At 45.1% G+C, this 22,864-nt stretch overlaps 1 protein-coding gene across 1 annotated transcript in view; it reads right to left on the bottom strand.

The window, feature by feature from the left end:
* Positions 1-22,864, bottom strand: part of NAA25 (N-alpha-acetyltransferase 25, NatB auxiliary subunit) — a 1,586,429-nt gene that overhangs the window by 1,435,436 nt on the left and 128,129 nt on the right. The window contains exons 5-6 of the mRNA XM_069619501.1: positions 16,962-17,036; positions 7,910-8,017 (exon numbers count right to left, since the gene is read on the bottom strand). Coding sequence (XP_069475602.1) covers positions 7,910-8,017; positions 16,962-17,036 — 183 coding nt within the window. The remainder of the gene's footprint in view (positions 1-7,909; positions 8,018-16,961; positions 17,037-22,864) is intronic.

Genomic DNA, 22,864 nt, shown 5'->3' with positions numbered 1-22,864 from the left:
GTACTTCAACTATATCTTGACTGTATAAAATTGTATTTCACCTGCATAAAATGTACCATGTAACTGTTACTCTTATCCTAGCACCCAGATACCCTTAGGTCAGGCGTGCTATATAAATAAAATAAACATACATACATACATACACATACATACATAGATGTCCGAAGGAGCAACGTATTTAGCAATATGGAACAAACCATGCATGTATTTCCATAAAGAAATCTAGGCAATTGCCGATATTACAAAGAAATTTGATAAAAACACAAGCACCTTTGTAACTTGTAGATTTTCGAATTTATTGAATAAGTCTCTGGAACCGATGGATATTGCCCATTACATTTTCCCAACATTTGCCATGCATCAGAATTTGCAATAATCCTAGAACCAGAAGCTTCTTAGTTAGAGGTACATTAATGTTGGTTTGCCTAGAGGTTCCTTGCAGTTGGAATAGGTATGGTTGAGTGCATAAGAGCTAAACTACAAGGTGACAGCAAAGAGCTTTTGTGGCCGTTTGCACTGCTCACCAAGCTTTATAGTGGCCATCGCGTTTGTGCCTGTGGGAGATCTGAACAAATCACGCACGGGCATGCAAACTCCAGAAGCTCAACTATTTAAAGCAGCAAATAAGAAGGTACATTTTTCTTTGTTGTTGCAACTCTTCTCCATGCCCTAAGGAATGGGAGGGAGGGCAGTTTAGGGCTTGGACTAAACTAATTCCCCATAAATTGTCACAGATGACAGAAAAAAGGAACACTGCTGTAGCCAACATTTGGCACACTGCGGCGTCTAAAAGGCATGCAACACCCAGAATGTGTCTGAAAACAAAGTAATGCAATCAAGTATGTATGTATAGTTTGAGTAATAAGCCACCATATAATTTCAGCTGCTTGAACGAACCTCTGAATAATGTAAGCAAGTCGCAAGAGCACCGAATACTAAGTGCTTTGCTTTGTAGTTTAATGAATACTGGAGTAAATTGCAACAGCGTAGTTGCTATATCACTAACAGACGAAGAAACTACTTTAGGCCCTGAAGTTTTGCCTTCAGGCAAGTGCCTCTTTGGACAGGCTAAGAGAAGGCTTCACATATTGAATGGCGCAAGAAACTACAGAAATCAGGTAACACGGGGAGAGCAAAGCGAGGGGTTAAACGAGACAGCCGTATTTATATTTGAGTGAAGAGTGCTTTGACAAACACCACACAAGATGATCAAGTAGGTAGAGCAGTTAAGTTTCAAGGTGCTTTACAAATATAGGGTAGTGGAATGCAGAGAAGACAAACCAGTAGGTACAGGGGGAAAATGAAAACAAATTGTTAAATTCCATACATGACAAATGTATGTAAAATAAGTTCCATGTATCTACATTATACATGTATGTACAATTGGAGAGGGTCACTGCTAGGCTACTGTAAATGTCGAAGTCTGCTCGAGAAGTTAGGTTTTCATAGATTTTTAAGTCCTGAACAATGTATTTTAAATTCTCACGAGCATATCCAATGATGTAAAGCCAAGAGGCTAACTGCTCAGTAGGGGGGAAGCAAACTGTATAAAAGTGTTCAAGATTAATCCTTGCTCTCATTCCAAGATAGTAAATTCTGGCAGTTAATGTCTGGAATAGCTCTGCGAGCTAAGCACTTACTTCATAGATCTGTGTGCAACTCGGACAGGTCCCAATACCACTAGGCCCAACGTATACCGCGTAACTGCAATTGCATCTTTTTTGTGCACTGCATTGTGATCCTTTTTTATAATAGAATCCTGCATACCACCCATTGCTCTGCATTTGTATTTGCAAACTCCTTTAACTACTAGACAGTCTTGGAGTAAGGGCCAGGACTGTGCAGTGCAGCCCCCCCTTATTTCCTTGTCTCATCTATCCTCTGCCACCGAGATGGCACTCGCCATCTCTTCCATCTTCTCTAACTGCTACACTATCACCTATCCCACCCCCTCTCACAAAGTCTGGATAAAAAAAAGCACAAAAAAGACAGTGTGCAAAAACTGGCCTTACCGCGCATCTTACAGAGATCTTCACCAATATCCTTTTCTCTGTCCCCTATCCAGACCTATGGACTTCCCCATCTACTCTCTCCCCTTCCACATACTCTCCCATTAATGATGGCACCAAGTGGGAAGTCCTCTTGGCGGGCTCCTCATCACGCTACATCAGTAATGTCTACCACACTGGCACTATCCTTGTTCAGGGTCCTCAAACCAACCACCTTCTCTTTGACCGGATCCCGCCATCCCTCATTAACTTTCTTCCTTCTCTTGCCTTTGCCCCTACCACTCTCTGTCCCCCACCCCCTCTGACTGGAGTACAACGCCCATGTACTCCACCTCAGAAAACCTTCAAAGGCAGAGACCGCCTCCACCTGGCAAATATCAGCGCACCACTCAGCCAACAAACACTCTGTTGATATCTGCCTCCTCCTTGAAGACACTGACCTTGACATTCTCGCTCTTACCGAGACATGATTCAATGCCAGCTCAGTCACTGCTTTTGACTCCCTCCAACCAGACTGCTTCAAGATCATTTCCAAGCCATGACCTTGCAGTGCTGGTGGTGGGGTTGTCTTAATCTTCCCTCAGTGGTCTTGTTGCTCACCCTCCCAACTCAGCCCACAGCCCCTTCCCTCCCTTGGCCCCTCACCATCCACCTCCTTCGCGCACTTGTCACACCTGAAGAAGTCACCAGAATTGTCTGCTGCATGAAGGTCTCTCCTTACCCTAGTTCATCCAGAACCTTCAAGGTCAACTTTGGCTCTCTTGCTCTCCACCCCCCCACTCACTGATCTCTCCAACCACTCCTTTGCCACTGGTTGTTTCCCCTTCTCCCTCAAGCACTCCCTAGTGCAAGCCCTCCTGGAAAAAAAAAAAAAAACCTTCAGCAGACCCTACCTGTCCAGACAACTACCGCCCTATTTCCATCACCCCCTTCCTGGGGAAACTGCTGGAAAAGTTGTCATTGCCCCAACTCCACAGGCACAATAAAATTTTTGGTGGTTTCCAAGACCATCAATCTGGATTCCAAGCATCCAGAGGCACAGAAACTGCTCTTCTGAACACCCTTGAAGTATTCCTTGTATCCCTTGATTCCAACTCCCCAGCTGTCCTCATCATACTTGATCTCTCTTCCACAGTCAACCACTCCATCCTCATACAAAGAATCTACGATACCCTTGGTATCTTGGCTCGGGCACTGGACTGGATGACCTCCCTCCTAACTGACCACTCTTCACAAGTCATCCTAGGTGCATTCTCCTCTCCTATATCCTTCTCCACCTGTGGTGTCCTGCAGGGTTCTATACTCTCCCGTTGGCTCTTTAACATCTACCTTACTCAGATGGCACTGCTCATCTCTTCCTCCTCACCACCTCCAACTTCCAGTGTTATGCAGATGACAACTCTTGGTCAACAGGAAGTTTGAACCTCTTGCACCTTCCATCATCCCAGACTGCCTGTCATCCAGGCCTGGTGGCCTTCCAATGCTCTCTGCCTCAATGCCAGCAAAACAGATTGTTCCCATTGTGTCCCCGGCTCCTGCCTTCTTCCCTTCACTCTGGCCTTCCACCATGGGCTCCCCCTCCCAGTTCAGTCTACTGAAGCCAGAAAATGTGGAGTCCTCTTTCACCCTTTTCTCTCCTTCCTCCCTCACACTCAGCTTATTGCCAAGAAGTCCCACTTCGAGCTCTTCCTTCTCAAAGGAATTCTACCTTTGCTCACCATCCCCCAGAAGCTCACTGGTTCGCTCTAGGATTGACTATTGCAATAGCATCCTTCTGAATCTACCTTCCACTCTGACTCCATCCTGCTAATCCAGAATATGGCAGCAAGAATTATCCTTGGCCTCAAGCCCAGGCACCACATCTCTCCTGCCCATAAAAGTATTCACTGGCTCCTAGTCGTTTCACAGATTAAATTCAAATCCCTTTAATCATCCACAAGGCTGTCTGGGGCCAGCTACCACACGATCTACAACTCTTTCACTAGACCTCTACATTCCTCTGGCACCAACTCTTTGTGGGTAAAGCATTTCGCTAAACAGAGGGAAGGATGTTGATCGCTTTTTACTACACACACCCCCCCTTTCTCTCCTCTGCTAATCTCAGTTGCTCGATTGTTGTCCATGGCCCTTATGCATCTTCAGGGCCATGACCTCCCACACCTAATCGCCCCTGCACTTGCCTAGGCACACGCTGCGTCCCGGAGACTCGCACTTAACATACCTTGCACTTAATCTGTTGCTCACCCACAAGAACTGGCACCACAGCACCTACACCCCACTGCTCCATCCCGTCTGCACTTGCACAATCTGAATACCCACAAGGCATAGTAGGTTGGTACTCTTTCCCCCTCCACTGTATTTAATATTTTAATGTGTCATTCCCATGTCCCCTCCACGTTGCCCTGTGGACGCTTTGAAACAGAATTTACTTGCTGTCCAAGCGCCTAACAAGCGATCAATAAATACATAACTAGCTAAACCATCAGGCATGAAGTGTCAATATTAATATGCAAATATTTGTGCCAACGTCACAAGGCCACCCTCAAGGACAAGAGACAGATTGTTTAAACTTAACCCACATAATAAACTGTTTAAATAAAATGGTTATCCTGAATGAATCATCTAAAGGAGAATAAAACTGCAGCACAAGTAGCAGTTCTATTCTGACAATTTCAACCCATAATCTGCATCCATTAAAATAGAGGTTTACTGACCCTTTTAAAAGCAAACCAACTGATAACTTGTGAATGCTTGGTAAACTTGCTATGGAAAGAGAGCTCTGCAGTTCAGAAGTGACAACGGCTAGTCTCGTTTTATTTTCTTCCACTGTAGTCTGACATTTTGAATCATCTGCAGCACAGTCTAGCACAACCACCTGGCTATGTCAGCTCCTGACAAGACTCTTGGTTTCCTCAGCGATTATGCTTTGCACTCATTTGATATCATGGGCATGAGTTTCAAACATCTGTGCCTAGCCACAATGAAGAAGTGCCTTTGGTTTGTCACACCTTTTTCCAACATGTGCACGTAATATCAACAGTATGCGGGTGGCCCTTCCTCCAAAGATAATGGCACCACCTTGATGTTGGAAGAGCTTGTAAATCTTTCAACAATCCCACTGAGTGTAACCTATAAACACGCCAAAAGGCCCATTTTATGGCAGCAGGTATAAAAGGGTGTTGCGTGATATTTTCTTGCAAACTCTGCCATCAACGACTTAGCTACAAGCAAGCCCAAAGGAAATGCATGGCCTCAACCAAAGCAATAAATGTCCTAAAACTGCATTTACAATATAGGTAAAATTAAGTCTTTCTAGGTGGAAGTTCAAGTTACCATGATGCCTTCTTTCTATCTGTGTATTGTAAAGGCATGATGAAGCAAGACACAGACAACAGATTCAAATGCGTACTCAAGTTTTATTTAACTTAAATCAGGGTTGAGTAAGGCCTAACTTGCCCTATGCTAAAGGAGGGATTTTAGTCTGTGTCATGATGTCCAAATCAAGTAACTGTGTCCAAAACCTATGCTTGCCCTCACAACTAACTGTAGACAATGTGTAGGGGTGTCTGCTTCAAATCTAATAGTGTCCAAAAGTTTTAAAAAAAGTGTACACCTCTTTCAGCTTTTGGCTTAGGATCAGCTCAACATTCCCAAAGTTCAATACAGTTCACAAAAGATTGGGGTTCCCTTCCCAAAAAGTTCAAATCTTCCAGCTTTTTGAAAGACATTTCTTTGAGACCCTTCACACCTCAGTAATCTTCACTGGTTTAAGTCTGGTTCTTGACTTCAAAATCATAAATAGCCATTGGCAAAAGGGCCTTCGTTCTAGGCGCAGTTGTCATACCACACGGTCCACCCATTACAGTTCACGCAACAGATATCCCTTCTTATATGCTTTCCTTGAACCATTAAACATGTCCCTATCATCAACATTATTCTTTCAACACTTTACGGTGGCCTGGTTTGCCACTTTGCTACACGCTTTGTATTCTCCTTGTTCTTTCCAACACAGGTGTTCCCTTAACTTGCAGTTCATTGAACTGTTAACTTTGCCCAACACTTGGCTTCTCCTCTCATGCCCTTCTTTGGTTTTCCTTGGCTTTGCCAACAATTGTGTCTTGGACAATTCACTCTGGTATCTTTCCCTTGCACCACCTTATTTCCATTCATAAATACTACTAACTTACTTCTGCAGCATTCAAAATGGTTCAAAGAGTCTATCAATTTGTTCAGTATTCAAAATAACTTGCTTTTGCTTTATGCAGCACTCATTATTGCTTTTTATCACTTTCCGTTCATACGTTTTGTCAGAGGCACTTGCTTCTGCATTCCAAAAGTGCTTATAACAATCTTCCATTCATTCGGTAGCTAAGACACACTATTTGGAGCTCCGAGAGCACCACGGAATGGGTGTTTTCTATACATCACTCACCAGCTCGTACGACAGCTCCCATGGACTTCTCGTCTGCTTATCGTATGGTGGTCTGGCTTCCTGTGTCTCTGCTCTTCCTCCGCGGCGACAGAGCACTGCTTGCTCTCTTGGCATGTTGTGGGCGCTGGAGTGGCTCGGCGCCCACAGCCCCTGCTGCGTGCACCCAACAAGGATTGGCAGGCCTTCCAGACCCTCTGGTAGCAGGCCGCTGCCATGGCATCTCAACACTGCTCTGGGCTCCCGCTCCTCTCGTTCTCCAGCCAACTTCTCTCGCATTGGCAACCCGCTTCCGGGTTCCTTCCAGTGCTCTGCATCTTGCTGTGAATGGGGACTGTCAAGGGCCCACAGGTGTGGATCATTTGGTTCAATAGCCTGACCTTCATGAAACTCATTAGCTGGACACGCCTGGCTATCCATGGCCCTCCTCTTCGCCTCAGTACCAAAGTGGTGTTTGGGAAGGTTTGAACAGGAAGTGTGCATTACTCTGTGCTGTCTCCTACTCATCTTGGTACTTGACAGATGTGTCTGTATAAAGATAAAGTGAATAAGCGTTTCTCACCTAAATGGAGATGTGTCCTCTTAGTTGGTCTTTTCCTCGTCCCAATGTCGAGATCATTTTGGGGGACATTTCAGAAGGAAGAAACGGGAAAGTGCTGACATTAGGAGGGATAGGTGGTTTGTTTTGGAAAAGAAATGTGGTATGGGGGTACAATGTCTCACCCAAGGATGTCCTCTGCACTCCCCAAGGTAAGTCTCCACCTAGGTGATCCTTCTCTTGCAGATTCACCCCCAAGGTTTGGATCCAAAAGCCATGACATCCCACTGGCCACCTGAAAGGAGGATTCTGGGGGAAAGTTAGGATACCCTCAGGTTCCTCACAGTATGCATTTGAAGACAAACACATTAAGTCAATACATGAAGCAGTGGGGAAGGAAAAACCAAAAATCACAAAATTAGGGATGGTACAAAAACACAAGGGTCATGGGGATGTCACTAGTGAAGGGGCATGTCATGCAGAGGCGGAAGTGGGGGTGCCAGTTCCCTCATTGTTGGTCAAAATGGGCATATCCACGCACACTGTGGCCCTTAAGACCAGAGTTGGAAAACACAAATAAGAAGGTGCTGGCCTAGATAAAATAGCAATAAACCGGGGACCCCATCTGAGAGAACAGGCAGCGAAGTGAACACCTGAAGTGTGTTGAACCTGCACTCCCATCCCTAGTTTTTAGAATTCAGTAATATTGTGATGCAACCATTGCCATCTCATGTGTTCCAGCTGTAAATTCAGAGTTCAGCTTAAAAATAAAAACAGCCATAGGCCTGCTCTTGGGACGTTGAAATAAAGGCCCTTGTAAACATTTCAGTACTAAACTGCAACCCTTCAAACAATTAAATATTCCACTTACATTCATTGAAATATTAGAATTGAATGAAGCCAATACTAAAATAAATGACAGATAAACCTTACTTCAGCTTCTGCTTCTATTTTGTCATCCTTCACCATTTTTTCCACCATTCTCTCGGCAAGTGGGAGGAACATGGTTTTTGAAAGTTTTTCATCTTGTGCAGAAATAGACTGGAGAAAAAAAAAAGTGAAAAACCGAATGTCAGGGACAAAATACAAATTACTACCTACAAGTAATTTCTCAAATGGGGTCACATTACATGCTGTATGGGTCTACAACTGTTTAACCGATGTACAACAAACTGGCATTCATGATGGACTCAATTGGGTATTAAAAAGATACGCTGAGCATTTGGTCAAAGGAGATTAACAGTCAGAAGTGAGCAAAGCTGGAAAAAAAAAATCACAGCTAGGAAGGAGTGCATCCTGAGAGGAGAGAATCAAGGTTATTGGTCTGATGATCCTAAATATATTTAGCAGTGACCTTCCTAAATAATTAGTTGGCAAGGCTAGCATATTCATCATCAGGCTCAAATTCCAAAAGTTGTGGCAAAAAACGTTTGTTCATAAAAGTTGGAGTAGGTGGTATAGAAATCGGCTGCTTACCTTACACGCATAGCTGTGCAGAAGATAAAAGTCAGTTTTATTCCTGGATTTTATTTTTAACTTCAACACCTGGATATAACCCAAGAAATGTCTGGAATGGAAATCCCTTTCATGAACTAGAGGACTAGTCCATGGCAAATTAAGTAAAGTTACTGCCACATACAATGTAATAGGAATCTAGTAATTTGATGGCAGCACTCCCCTTCCAACAGAAATTGCTACAACTTTCTGACTGCAACCAAGCTATACATTTTCCTGAAACTACAATCCTTTTATTTTTTTGTGGACATCTGTAAATGAGATCCATTGAAGGCGTTAAAACGATCGCATTATACCTTGAAGGGGGCATTTAGAAAAACTATTGAAGAGCCGCGTGTTCTATGATTTGGTTTGTAAAGGCTGGCAATGTTAAAGGATATTTGTACCGTGCACTCTCACCGAGTGGTCAACTGGCGCTCTGGCGGATCTGAAAAGGAAAGTGGGTGGGGGACGAGTTAGTGGGAACGAGGGGGATAAGTGCAAGAGAGCAGTGATGTGCTGTTGGGAGCTTCAGTTCAGTTAACACTGTTTGCAAAGCTTAGGGGTCCTTTGCGGTCGTTAGCAGTCGTGTGTTGTGCGAAGCTATGTGTGGTTTGTTTTGTTGTTGCAGCGTAGTGAAATTTGTGCGGTTGGATGTGCTTTAGGGTTGTGTTTGGTTAGAGTTTAAGGAGGTGCATGCAGACGGGTGACATTTTTAGTGGGTTGGTTATTGGCCTCGCTATCTAGAAGTGATATGTGCCAAATTTCCACGTTCTTTCTAGATGTGGTTTGTGAATATCTCTGCATTTCCATCTATATCCGGCAATGGCTAATATTCAAGCCTATCTATATACGACGCACGCCAATATTCACAGTTATATGCAAATGTGGCACTGGTGCACCTTAAAAAAAAAACCTGTCTAGATGCCAAGCTAGCATTCACAATTCTATCAAAATGTGGCACTTGCTAACACAGTTCCAAGCATGGCACTTGCTAACATTCACAATCCTATCTAGATGTGACGCAGGCTAATGTTCATACATTTTATCTAGTGGTTAAGCAGGTTAGTGTTACTGTCCTGGCCTGCTATGGTCTGAGGGACGGTAGCGTGGCAGGCCTTCTGGAGTAGAGCGATTGCTCTACTCCCCACCCAGGCCTCACCTACCTTGATGGTTGCAACTGGTTGATGGCTGGTCACTAGCCTCCCCTGCCGACACCTGCAGACAGTCTGGAGCCGCCTCTGTGGGAGCCGGCCTTTGCATTGGGGGCCTTAGACTCAGGGGCTGCCCGGGCAGAGGGTTGCCCTGGGAAGGTCAGTTATGACCAGGTGGATGTACCAATCAAGGGAGGTGGGTGGACTGGGAGAAAGCCATCCACAAATGAAGGACACACCCCAGGAACTGCAAGCTACACATGCAGGCCAGCACAGAAAAACAGGGTCAGAAGCTACAAAAAAAAATAAAGGGAAACTCCATCACAATAGCACAAGTCGGTCAAAAAAACTATTGAAAAAACCTCAAACCCCTCCACTACAGTACAATAGGCCAAAAACGGATTACAATGTACAACTACTCACTGGTCATCAACCAGCCCCTAAAGCTGCTTCCCAAGTGCTTCCAAGGTGGTTTCCCTACCAGATCCTTCAAGATTGCAGTCAGAATGCAAGGGGAAAATGCCTGCTCAGAGCAAGGTAGACACACCTGTCTATCCAGCCAATTGCAAGAGGGGAGGCTGGGACTGGGAGAAAGCCAGACACAAAGGCCTACACCCCAGGGACTGCACACTCTACATGCAGGCCAGCACAGAAAAACAGGTTCAGAAGCTACAAAAACACCCCACTCACAACAAATCATACTACAAAGGTGAAAAATCAGAAATGAGGAAGTTAACCAAATGCTTGTTGGAGATTAAGGCACTTTGTACAATCCTCTGTCAGGCTTCCTTACAAGGTGCAGGTGGGTCAGATGGGGAGGGCAGTAGGCCATCACATACTCTACACAATTACCGGAAGAGAATACATCACCACTAGTATAGGAAAGAAATATGCACCTTTAGGTTACATAGTCATCTCTAGAAGTACTTTAGACAGAATAGTAACAATGTCTAGTGCATGTATAAAATAGTAAATTGTCCTAAGGCACTTCTCACCCCTATGCTAAAATGTAAGCCAGGGAAGGAACCAGACATTGGAACATACAGTAATAGTCAAATAGGATCCCGTTTGCCAACAGAGTCCCAGTATTTATAGAGCTTTATAACCTTCGGTAAATACAAATGCGCAACTTGCAGTCAATATAGAGCTTAGAGGGGCAACAATTGTACAACAGCCAGGATAGACCAAAAGATACTTTAGAATAGCATTACACTGCAAGATAAAAAATGAATACAATGACCAGGAGTAGCAACATTGTAATCAGGCATTCACATTAGCTGAAGTGGACATTAAAAGTATTAGAATTCAAAAGAGCAAGCTAAAATTCTAGTGTTCTGGACCCAAGATCTATGGCAGGAAAAATTTCCAAGGGGAGATGAATATCCCCATATTCAGTTTGCAACAGCTTCAGTGGAGTAAAAATGTTCTTAAGCATCAATGGGAGAAAAACCAGGCAGATACACGTGCATAGGGAAAAGACAGGCCAGTCCCAGTTATACCCCAAAAGGCACAGGTTTAAAATTAAACGTGGTAAGCCAGAGCAGACAAAAAGAAAAGAACCAGAACAAGGTTTGAGAAACAACAGCCCAAAAAGCAAATACAGAACTGCCTGAATCAGCCCCAATGGGAGAAAATGGGATAATGCAGTCAAGAACTGAATGTGAAAAGTCTCAATCATGGACCAGAGGTGCCCTTAAGGGTAAGCATCAAGAATAACCCACCAGTTTAGGGCCCATAAATAGGTTCTCGCACAGATTGTCCCAGAAAATACAATGCAGTCTCCCAAACGACCCAGTGTGTACAAATCCTTTCAGGTGCGATTGGCATGTTCTGAACCGACAGTGCAACCTGTTTTCAGTATATGTCCTTGGTAGCATAAAGCTCCTGGTCTAGGGAGCCTATTAAGCACTCAATCTTTCTCCCGGTTGGTGGTTAGATTACCCTAAATTTGTTTCACGGACAAAGCTTGTGTCTGCAGTACTTTAGTCTTGGTTTCACCAGCGGTGCAAGCAAATTCACTGTATTAGTAGCCCGGTTTAACTTTTCAGTAACCATGGAGGCACTAATGACCAACAACGACCCAGACAACAGAAAAGAAGCCAGAGGAGAGGATGACTCCAGAAAGGCAGGAGTGGCTGGCAAAGCAGGTTGGATTGGCTCAAACAAAGAAAGGCCAGCCCACAAACAGAAGACTGTCCCACAATGACTAGAGTGGGACAATACAGGACAGTTCAGAAAAAATGAGGAGAGGTGGTGGGGACTCGATACCCTCCCTGGCAAGCATCCAATACCAAGGTGTCATGACCAAGGTGGAAAAGTTTCAGAAAAAGGGGCCAGCAGACTGAGCACTGAAGGTCTGGCCAAGCCAAAGTTTGTGCCAAGCAGATTATCAAGGCCATCCAGCAGTGAAAAATGGGAACCAGAGTTAACCCAGTAGAGCTAGATTTGGTCCATGAATTCAGCAACAGCCCAAAAACAGTGGGAGCACTCCAGCAAGTAAGCAAACCAACTGTCATTCAAGACAATTCAGTCCGAATTTAGGGCAGAGACATTGAGGGCAAAATTAGGGTCACTTATGCAAACCCACGTTTGGAAGCTGGCTTGAGCCAGCCCACCAAACACATACAAGTTTAAAACAAAGGTTTGGGAAGCCAGCCAAATCAGTTGACCGCAAAAACCAATTATGTCCCAGGGGAGCCCATACAAGTAGTATTATGGCCAGCCTAGAGTCAGGAACTGGTCCAAACAAGTGCATGGCTGGGCTCAAAAGGAGACCTGCCTTATTGTTTCCCTGAACGAAGAAAGCCCAAGAAACAAAAATGGCCTATGCTAGGACATTATAAAAAAAAAGGCATTAGTACAGCAAGGTTACCAATGCAGTCAATCGGCATGCACCACTGCGAAGCAAAGACTAATTTACAGATTACACAAGTAAACTCCCCAAACCCAATGTAGTGTAAAAACACCCTCGGCAAAAATAGGGTACTTTAAAGGTAAACGGACTAGCATCCTATTGGGCTTCCAAGGACCATATGATGAAAAAGGGTTGCAGTGGGATTTCAGTAGAAGCCCCTCTTGCCCAGACAAATAGGTTAGCGATCAAAACAAAATTAAGTAAAGCAAAAAAGTCACAGCTGTCCAAAAGAAACATCTCCAAAAATAAAATGTCAAAAAATGAAATTATGCCTTAACAATGGAACACAGAGTATGCAGAATTATAGGAGGGTAACAAGTGGGACAATCATGTATACAATTTAATTTCCAGAACCAGTACATTTAATCTACAACAGATTATTAGTCTGTGGCAGAATATAGGTGGCCAGGATTAGAGAATGCTTGCTGTGGATTTCTGAAGAGCTATACAAAAGCATTACTACTTTCCTGCAAAGCATTGCATAATCCAACTTTAGAGCTACGAGACCATTCTGAAGTTATTAGGGGAGCAGAAGCGCTTCACATGTGAAGGATAATTAAACTTTAAAGCATGAAAGAAAATGACATTTAATGTGCTTCAGAAGAGCAAGGACCACAGCGTTTCAGTTAAAAGCTAAATGCTAAGAAAATGTTGCAGTTTAAGATGAACAAGTTCTCGGAGGTAGAACTAAAGAGGAGCCTGGGTAAAGCCCACAGTCGTAATCTTTCCATTCCACGCAAAGTTTGTTCTGGTTCATACAGGCCTGATTATTTTTGGGGAGAAGAGGCTTCATTAACTAGGGGTCCTGAGTAAAGCATTATTTCGGGTGGGTAAATGAGCAAGCCAATTACAGAGGAGATAAAGTTCACAAGAGGGTGCATTATTGCCGTTTCCCACATAAAAGGTGGAGAGAAAAAAGGATCATAGACTCCACAAGTAGTGAAGAATGCAGGAGCAAAAGAGTATTGCAAAATTTGAGCAAGAATTTCAAGTTGGGGGTTGATGGGGGCGATTCTTTCCTTACTCGAGTAGTCCCCTAAAATGTTTGCTGCCTTTTTTGGTTTCTAGACTTTCTTTGCTTGCAGACACTTCTACAGAATCACTCCCCGAAAAATTCTGATTTATGGTGCATTGCCCTTACTGAGCCACATGGCTACATTGGAAGAGGTGATCCCCAGAGCACCTTATTTGGTTCACTTGTGAAATGTCTCCACCAGCGAGTGTGTTGGAGATGGAAAGAGGTTTTACATGCATCTGCAGCACAAGGTAATCTTTTTACTGTTGTGGGGGACACTTGCTTCCTAAAGGGATGGAAAATGACTACCAATACATTTTAACCCCTTAAGTGCTAAGGGTGAGCATGTAGATCCAGGAAATCTCCCTCCCCCTCCTGCAGTTATGACCTACACCCTTTCTTTGGGCTCAGACTTATTCCCACTACCTACCACCCCATCCAGCACCCCAACTTTAAATCAAGAAAAACCTATGTAGCGAAGATTTTAAACGTCATTGCATTTTCCATACAGTAATAAAAGGTGACCAAGTGTTTTCCGAATGTATGCGACCAGATAGTTAATTTTCCTTACTAATATGTTCCCTATTTCCAACCAATACGTAGCAAGAAGAATGAAGCTCACAGAAGTTTCAACATTGCGCCATAGTCAACCTTGCACAACTCCATACTTGAGCACCATCAACACAAATGCAGCATTGTAGTCTCACCACAGTCCATCAAAAACAGAAGCAGCTAGGAGAACATTGATTGTATGAAGCTACAGGAGCGGGAGATACCATATAAAAGACATTGCATGCAAATTCTTTTATTGAATATGCAACTCAAAAAGCTAAACCATCAGTGCTTTCTCCCCCTTCGCTGGCCGCATCACTGATGCAGCTACAGGAGACTGCCTCGGTCGCCTCCCCTCACCCAGCAGCAGACGTGCAAACAGCGGTCATGTGACCAATTGTGTGACTGCATTTCAGGAAGTGCTATTAGGGGGTCTTCAGCGCTGGGCGCCCTCTCCAAGGGCCCCGATCTAAGGGAAATCTTCTCTTTAGTTCTCATGCCTTCTCCAATTTCCCCATTCGGGTCAGCCCATTGAGCCAAGCACTGGGCCCTTGCTCACGTAACCTTAAACTTAATTTATGTTCCTATTTCTTCCCCATCTCCACGTTTCCCTATTCTAAACCAATCGCATGGATTACTAAATGCCAGCTCAGTTTGGCACAAATCTGATTCCATACTTGACAATTCCAGTTTGTATTACCGAAAACATGGATTTTGCCTTTAAACTCAAGGCCCCAGCCTTTCTCATAGTCTGCCACAAGTTTTTCCACTCACCCCCTCCTTCCACACCTGCACCTTTGGTTGGGGCAGCAGGACTGGTATTCCTCTTCTGCTCCTTGTATGCTCCTCCCCTACGCTTCCTTTTTTCTCCTCATTCGAATGCTACCATCTCCTTTTCTAAACCTTGTTCTCTTGTGTTTCTCATAGTCTACTGCCCTCCCCAACCACTCTGTGATAATCTTTATTCTCTTCTCTATCCCTCTGGCCATCACCCTCCTACTTTATCATGGGAGATTTTAATCTCCATCGCTTTTATGATACAAATCATTTATAACACGCCTGTACATGTGTTTCTAGGCGCAACAAGACAAGGGAGGGTAAGGAGGGAGGACAAAAACAACGATCCTAATCATGCAGATCGTGCAAGTGCAGAATGCAAAGTGCAGCGGCAGGTGTGTGGTGGAATGCAAGGGGAAAGTGTAAACAGGGCAGCATTTCTCTAAGTGCAGCCAAGACAGCGCAGCGCAGGGTAAGGGAAAGGAGGTGGGGGGACTGAGGTTACAGTTACAACCCCTAGTGCGTGAGAGGCCCAGAGGCAGTGCAGAGGAGACCAGTCAGGAGGAGCCAGGTACCCAGTGACACTGAGGGTAACCCAGAAACCGGTCAGTGCAACAGACAAGGTCAGCAGGAGAGGGAGGGAAAGCAGAGGAGAAAAGGAAGATTTTGAGCTGCTTCCGGAACTTCGGTGGCCAGGTTCAAGTTTGCGGCCATTCCAGAGTGAGGAACCAGCAGAGGAAAGTAATATGCCCCCTACCCTCTGCCTGGAGAAGCATCTGAGTCTCAGAGTTGGAGGCAGCAGAGCAAAGGGCTTGAGAAAAAAGTTATTTGGGTAGAGAGTGTTTAATGTAGTCCTGGCCCAGGCCCCAGAAAGCTTTGTGGACGTGATCCTTGGAGCCTCCGGGAGCCAGTGGAGATATTTCAGAGCTGGGCAGATACAGTCCCTGGGCTTGAGGCCAAGGAGACGCATTGCAGTCCTGCTCTGGATTAGTTGTAGAGAGTAGAGGAAGGCAGATTGAGAAATGCTGTTACAGTAGTCAAGCCTAGAGAGAGCCAAGGCTCTGGAGACTACGAGCTTCTGGGTGAAGGTGAGAAAAGGAAGAGTACCTCTTAGAAGGTGCAGCTGGTAGTAGGCTTTCTTGGAAAGGTCACTGATAGGATAGAATGGAGTCGAAGAGGACACCAAGGTTTTTTGCCTCACAGGAAGGCAAAGGAAGAGGGCCCATGGAGGGCGGCCAGAGAGGGAAAGCAGGAGCAGAAGTCCTGATGAGTAGGATCTCAGTCTTACTAGCATTAAGGCAGAGATCGTCGAAGGTGCACCAATCCTGAATTGGAGAGAGATGCCTCTACTTTTCTTCCTTTAAAATCTTTCCCAGCGCTCTTCTCCCCTGTCCCACATCTCTGGTTCCTCTTTGGACCCACATGTTCTCCCCTATTATTTCCTGTCTAACTTTCCCTGCTTCGACCGGCTGCTCCATTCTTTTTCTTATCCTCTTCCCCCAATCCCTACTCCATTTCCTAGTCTTTGTTCACGTCTCAATCTTTCAGATTTTAACCCCTCTGCATTTATCCCCTCACTTCCACATACTCTGCCTTCTGCTACCGACTTTTCATTTCTCCCGATAATGCTTGGTCCTGTCAATCTGGCACTGCAACATACCCTTGACCTATTACATAGAGTGCTATATAAATGCCAAATAATAACAATTTCACAAGCACAACCAGGACATTATATTTACATTCAGTTCTGAAAAAGGAATACTGGCCTCATACATGGTCATGGGATGTTCCATCTCACACGAGTTCACACCCAGTGTAAGTAGCTAGCAAAGCAATAATTTGTAGAACATGGCATCATGCACACAGGTGTAAGCTGAGGGCCATGGGAATAGCAAATACAAAATTCTGTTCTTGAACATGGAGTGTATGTTTTGGGGACATTATACTTTGAAAATATAATCTCACACAAAAGGTCCTACATGTCAAAAATATCCTGACATTAAAGACATTGATTGTTCATCATGCCTCAGTAACACAAAATATGCATAATGACATTCAAAGTAAAAGGTGTGCACTCACCTGCATGATAAGACTCATCACAGACCAAAAGTAGTAAGGATTCTTAGGCACTATTTTATAAAGTGCCATCCCTGCCTGAAAAACAAGACATTGGTTTTAAAATATGTGCATATCTTACTTCTCATTGGTTTGCTTCAGACAACTGGAACAAGATACAAAAGTTATTCAAAATAGTTTCAATCGGGCTGTGGTTCATTCATTAGTCTCCTACAGTGTTCAATGGTTACATTTGATAATTTAAGCATAGGTTTTACTTTCTATACAAGTTATTGTAGAACACAAACTCCCGACCATTAAAAACTAAATAACGCAACATCTAAACAGCAGTTCGATCCGTTCACCTACTCTAGACAGATCGAATGTGAAATGTAGTACTGTGGTGTAAATAAAACAGGCCAAGTGTTGTTTTTAACGCCACAAGAGACTGCTGTCTCAGGACAAAAGCGTTAAACTATGAAAATGTCACTCGATATGTACAAGTCTTCATCTGGACTGCCTAGAGAATGCGAGACGAAGTGACATGACCTCACTGACCATGCATCTTTCTTGCATCACTACATTGACACAGTGGATCATGCATTTGTGCAGTGCCCATTTGTGCAGCGCCTTACTGCCACCGTTATGGTTTTGGAGCACTGTGGGATGAATGGCCCTTCAGCAGACCATATGAACAGTCATGAAAATAAGATTGCACGCAAAAACCTTTTATAAGGTCAAGCAACTGAACAATCAGCAGAGATGACTAGTGTAGTGACAATGCCCATAGTATGAGAGATGCAACAGACAGCTGAACCAAATTGTGAATGCATGGAAGCCTTGAGGTGTGGTCAAGAGGTCCTCAAACTTAAGGATTTATAACCAGATAATTAAATTGTATATATGGCTAATGGCTGGCGGTGGTTTTGGTGAAGCTGAGTCAGTAATTTGGCATGAGCTGAATGAGTGATGTGGGACCAGATTGACCTCAAGTGGAGAAGAGAACGCATGTTGCCTTTGTGGAGGTTGGTAAATAACTGTATTGCATGTATTGCAGTATAAGAAATAACTTGGCTTGGAAAGTATAATGCATGTAAGGCTACCAAAGTCAACAAAGACAGTACAACACTAAGCAGGCAACTGCTTATAATGAGGGACTCGGGCAGAGGCTGTCTGGCACCGAAAACAAAGGCTTTGAGGGCTTCCCTGCACCACTGAGGCGGTATTCAATTGATGCCCAAAAGATCACACATGTCCGAATGAAGAACTGCCATGACCAGCAAGGTAGTACAGATAGGAAAGCTGGGAGGGGCTCAAATTCGTTTTTTGGTCTGTGGCTCAACAGGTTGAAAGACACTGGACCAGCCTGCCTGGAATATCTTCAGGCTTGCTAGGAACTTTAAAGGAGATAAGAATAGTGTTGTGGTAAGTGGTTGGATTCCTCATGGCCTGAGGTTTTGGAGAGCTAATCTACATAATCCAGTCTTGCCTCCTCAAACTGGGTTGCAGGTAGCGCTTCATAGTAGAAGGCAGCAGCATAAGAAGGGTTGAAGAAACTGCTTCTGCAGGCCTACATTGAGCAAAGTTAGCTTTTACCTGCTACGAGTGTCACTAAAGTGAATTTTTTAAAATTATTTGGAGTGTGGAGGTACCTTCGGATTCTGCGAATCCCCACAAGTCATCTGATCCTTTTGATGGATTCCAAGCTTCCATTTCAGTTCCAGATCTTCCATATCTTTTTATCCAAAGGCTCAAGGCCAGTGGTACCCAGGATTCTCCCACCTGTGACTGGTCACCAGTTTTACTTTTGTGGGTGACCTCAGTCAGGGCCTGAACAATTCCACAATGGCACCACTTGCCAAATAGCAACAGTCGTTTTATAGTGCTGTATTCAAATTTCTTGTCTGGGAAGACTGGCACAGATGAAGCAAAGGGGGGCCCTACAGCTCTACCTCCTCATGGGCTCCCTACACTCTAGCCCAGGCATCTGTGGCCCCCAGAATGTCCCCGGCATATTCTAAAGCATGTTAAGCTCTACTGTGTAGTCCTCAATCTGGGAGGGAAACCTAAATTTAGAAATTATGCTCTCCCTTAGGTTAAACCAGTGTTTCTCCACCATTCCCTCACAAAAACGTTTTCTGCCTACATTTCACCCTCTAAATCCATCTCTGCTCTCCTTCCTCTGGCTCTTTACTCTGTCCGCCCCTCTGTCCCAAGCACTTCACTTTACTTCTCTGCCTTTGCTCCTCTACAAATCTCTTCTCCCTATGCTCCCCACTAATGCGTTCTCCCGCCCTGTACTCAATCCCCAACTAAATCACTGTCTACCAATCTCTCCCAACTACCTCCCTCCTCCAAATCAGTCCCAACCACTAATCCCACTACTGCCTTGCACTCTCCACTCCATATGCCCGCACTTGGAGAATTGAAGCAAAACTGCTTTAATCAGAAATTGAGAGTTTGAATAATGCTTCTTTCACAGATTTTGATCTTCATCTGCTACCATCTGAGGAAAAGCACCCAATAAATGGCTGGGGTTTGCCACACACCAGGAACATTCTTTTGACCTACAAAGGCAAACATGACAAAGTTACTTACCGTAGTGACTACATTACTCCTAGTCCATAGTCTTTTCCTCCATACTTTTGGGACATTCCGTCCTTCGGGACGGGACCAAAGCACTTTAATAGCAAACCATTTAATTTGTTTTACGCTTATTTTTATGCGGTGCCACTGCACGTGACCGCAGCCCCACCTTCCTAAGATCCGCCCGCACATCGCCCGTCAGTCCTCGTCTATGTCGGGTCTAAAACCATTTCAGCAAATAGAGGATACTTATTAGAGGGGATGGTGGGCGTATGGAGGAAAGGGGACGGAGTAAGGTAGTCACTACGGTGAGTAATTGTCATACTCCTACGTCTCGCCCCCTTTCCTCCATACTTGTGGGAGATTCCCAAGCAATGACCATGGGTATTATGGCTGGATGGAAATTGCCCTTATTGGAACAAATTCTTAAGAGCTGCCTGGTCAAATCGGGCATCAGCCCGGGAGCTCAGGTCAAGAGTGTAATGTTTACAAAAAGCCGATGGGGAGACCCATGTAGCCACCTTGGTAATGGAATCCCAAGGGATGTACTTTTGGAAGGCAACAGCAGCCGCTTTGCCCCGGAGCAGATGTGCATAAAAATGCCCTTTGGTGGTTGAAGGCATTGAATCTTGAAGGCCTCGGAAACGCATGAAGCAACCCAGCGGGAGATGGATGCTTTTAAGGGCTCGTTTCCTCTTTGGGTCAACAAATGTAACCAATAGTTGGGAAGAGCCGAGTTTGCAGATCCTGTCAAGGTAGAACTTCAGAGCCCACCTGACGTCTATGTTGAGTAGGACCCTCTCGGCATCAGAGGCCAGGTACCGGAAGACTGGAAAAGATGGACTGGTTCAAATGAAATTCCGAAATCACTTAAGGAAGGGCGAGTGCAAAGCACAACCTTATCCTTATGGAAAGTTAGGAACAGATGTTCCACAGAAAGAGCCTGAAGCTCACTTATTCGTCTTGCAGATGTTCCAGCAATCAAAGAGGCCACCTTGCAAGACAGGTACTTGAGTTCGGTAGTGGCCATGGGCTCCAAAGGCTTATGACATAACGCAGTGAGGACCACATTCAAATACCATTTGGGGTGAGAGGCAAAAACTGGTGGAAAAAGATGAAGACCTGCAAAGTGTCTTGACTGGATTAGCCAGCGAAAAGGAGCAGCTGTCTGTAGACCGGTAAACCGCAACGGCGGACAAATATGTCCTGCATGATAAGACATGCATGCCAGAGGCTGCAAGGTCAGATACAAAGGACAAAACAGTGTCAATAAAAGCATGCCTGGGATCAAGCTCTATGGCTAGACACCAATGGCAAAAACAGTCACTTACTCCTGTATTGAACTCTTGTAGAGGGCTTTCTTGCCACTTGAATTATATGCATGTCCTGCGCGAATGGCCAGAACTCAAGCATCAGGCCGCCAAGCTGTTGGGAGGGGTGCCACAACTGGCGATTGCTCTGGTGAAGAGGTCGGGAATCTGCGGCAACATGATCGGGGAGGACACGGACAGGTGCTGCAGTTACGAAAACCAAAACCTAGCTGTCCACAAAGGAGCTATGAAGAGAGAGTGCAGTTGGAGGCACTCCTGAGTTTCCAAAGTGACCAATGATTCAGTGGCAAAGGAGGGAAGGCATAAGCTTTCATGTTGTCCCACAGGACCTCAAGGGCATCCCCCAAGGAAGACACTCCGAGCCAGTCTCTGAAAGCACAGAGGAAGTTTCCTGTTCAATGATGAGGCAACAAGGTCCAACTCTTGAGTACCCCATTGCGGGTAGATCTTGGTGAGACCATCAGTGTTCATCTTCCACTCGTAACTCGCTGCAGATTGGCGGTTGAGGGTGTCTGCAACCACATTGATGTGACCCGGAATGTGCACAACTTTGAGCTAGACATTGTGTTGGATAGCCCAATTCCAAATTTGGATAGCAAGGTCCACCAGGAGGGGAGACTTGGTGCCCCCGTTTGCTGATGTAAAACATTGCTAGGGAATTGTCTGTGGTAATTTGAACCACACTGTTGGTGATAGAAAGTTGAAAAGCCTTGAGCGCCAGTGAAACAGCCAGGAGCTCCAGGTAATTGATAAGAAGCGGCCTGTCTTGAGGCGTCCACAAATCAGACACCAAGGTGACGCAGTGTAGCTTCCTACCCCAGAAGGGAGGAGTCTGTAGTAACCGTTACTTGTGGGCAGGGCTCCTGGAAGGAGGTCCCCACTGAAAGGTTGCTGGCGGTCGACTACCATTGAAGATCCGCCGTCATGCAGGATGGGACTGGAATCTTGGAATTTGGTTCCGTAGTCTGGGACAAGCAGCTCCGAAGAGCTAGCTGAGTGCACCTCACTTTCAGGCATGCAAGACGTAGAGCTAACACGCAAGACGCCATGATAGCCAAGAGTCTCTGGACCCACCAAGCCGACATGTGAGAGGACTGGAGGAGGAGCTGGCACATGGTCATAAGGTCTGCAATCCTGTCCTCCGTCAAGAACACTGGTACAGACAGTATCTCAACAGAAACCCAGAAAGATCAGGTTGAGAGACAGTCAGACTATTCCCGCCAGTTCACCGACAGCCCAAGATGGAACAAGAGCTGAAGGAGTGACTGACGATGGGCTGTAGCAGCCTGTGGTCAAGGACTGCGCAGGTGCCAATCGTCTAAGTATGGATATACATGAACCGCCTGCAATCTGAGGAATGCGGCGATGACCGACATCTTTGTAAAGTCACGTAGTGCCAAACTGAGACCAAACTGAAGCACGCGATACTGGAAGTGTTACGTCCCCACGGAGAACAGCAGATCTTTTCGATGCAGGCTCCAGACCAGAATGTGCATGTAGGCATCCCGAATGTCTATCACGCTGAGCCAATCGCCCTTCTGGAGAGAAGAGTTTATCTGGAAGGGCGTAATCATCTTGAATTTCTCTTGAGGTAGAAGAACAAGTTACTTACCAACTGTAACGTTCTTTCGATTGGATGTTCCTCCCACCTATTCCTCACCTTATGATATTCGTATCCCAGCTTCAGCCGCTTCGGAAAAGATTTTCACCAGGAGGAGCTGTGTTCGAGACCGAAGAGTCGAAGTCCCGAGGGCCGCCATTGGGCGTCGACGTCATCTGCTGTATAAAGGGCACGAGCAGCGCCCATTACCTCAGTTCTGTTTTTAACGGTGTTCATGGTCACATCAGCTGATCGGGTTTTAAGTCCTCAGGCTCTTAAGGAAGTTAGAGTTCAACTTGTGTAAACTGTATGGAGGGGTAGGATGGGCGGGTTGATTAGGAATACGTGGGAGTAACATCCAATCAAAAGAACGTTACAGTTGGTAACTTGTTCTTCGAATGGATTGCGTC

This window comes from Ambystoma mexicanum, chromosome 10, assembly GCF_040938575.1.
Source record: "Ambystoma mexicanum isolate Mex_15411 chromosome 10, UKY_AmexF1_1, whole genome shotgun sequence".
Lineage (NCBI taxonomy): Eukaryota > Metazoa > Chordata > Amphibia > Caudata > Ambystomatidae > Ambystoma > Ambystoma mexicanum.
The sequence above is the reverse complement of the archived record's forward strand: the minus strand, read 5'-3'. Positions and strand labels throughout refer to the sequence as shown.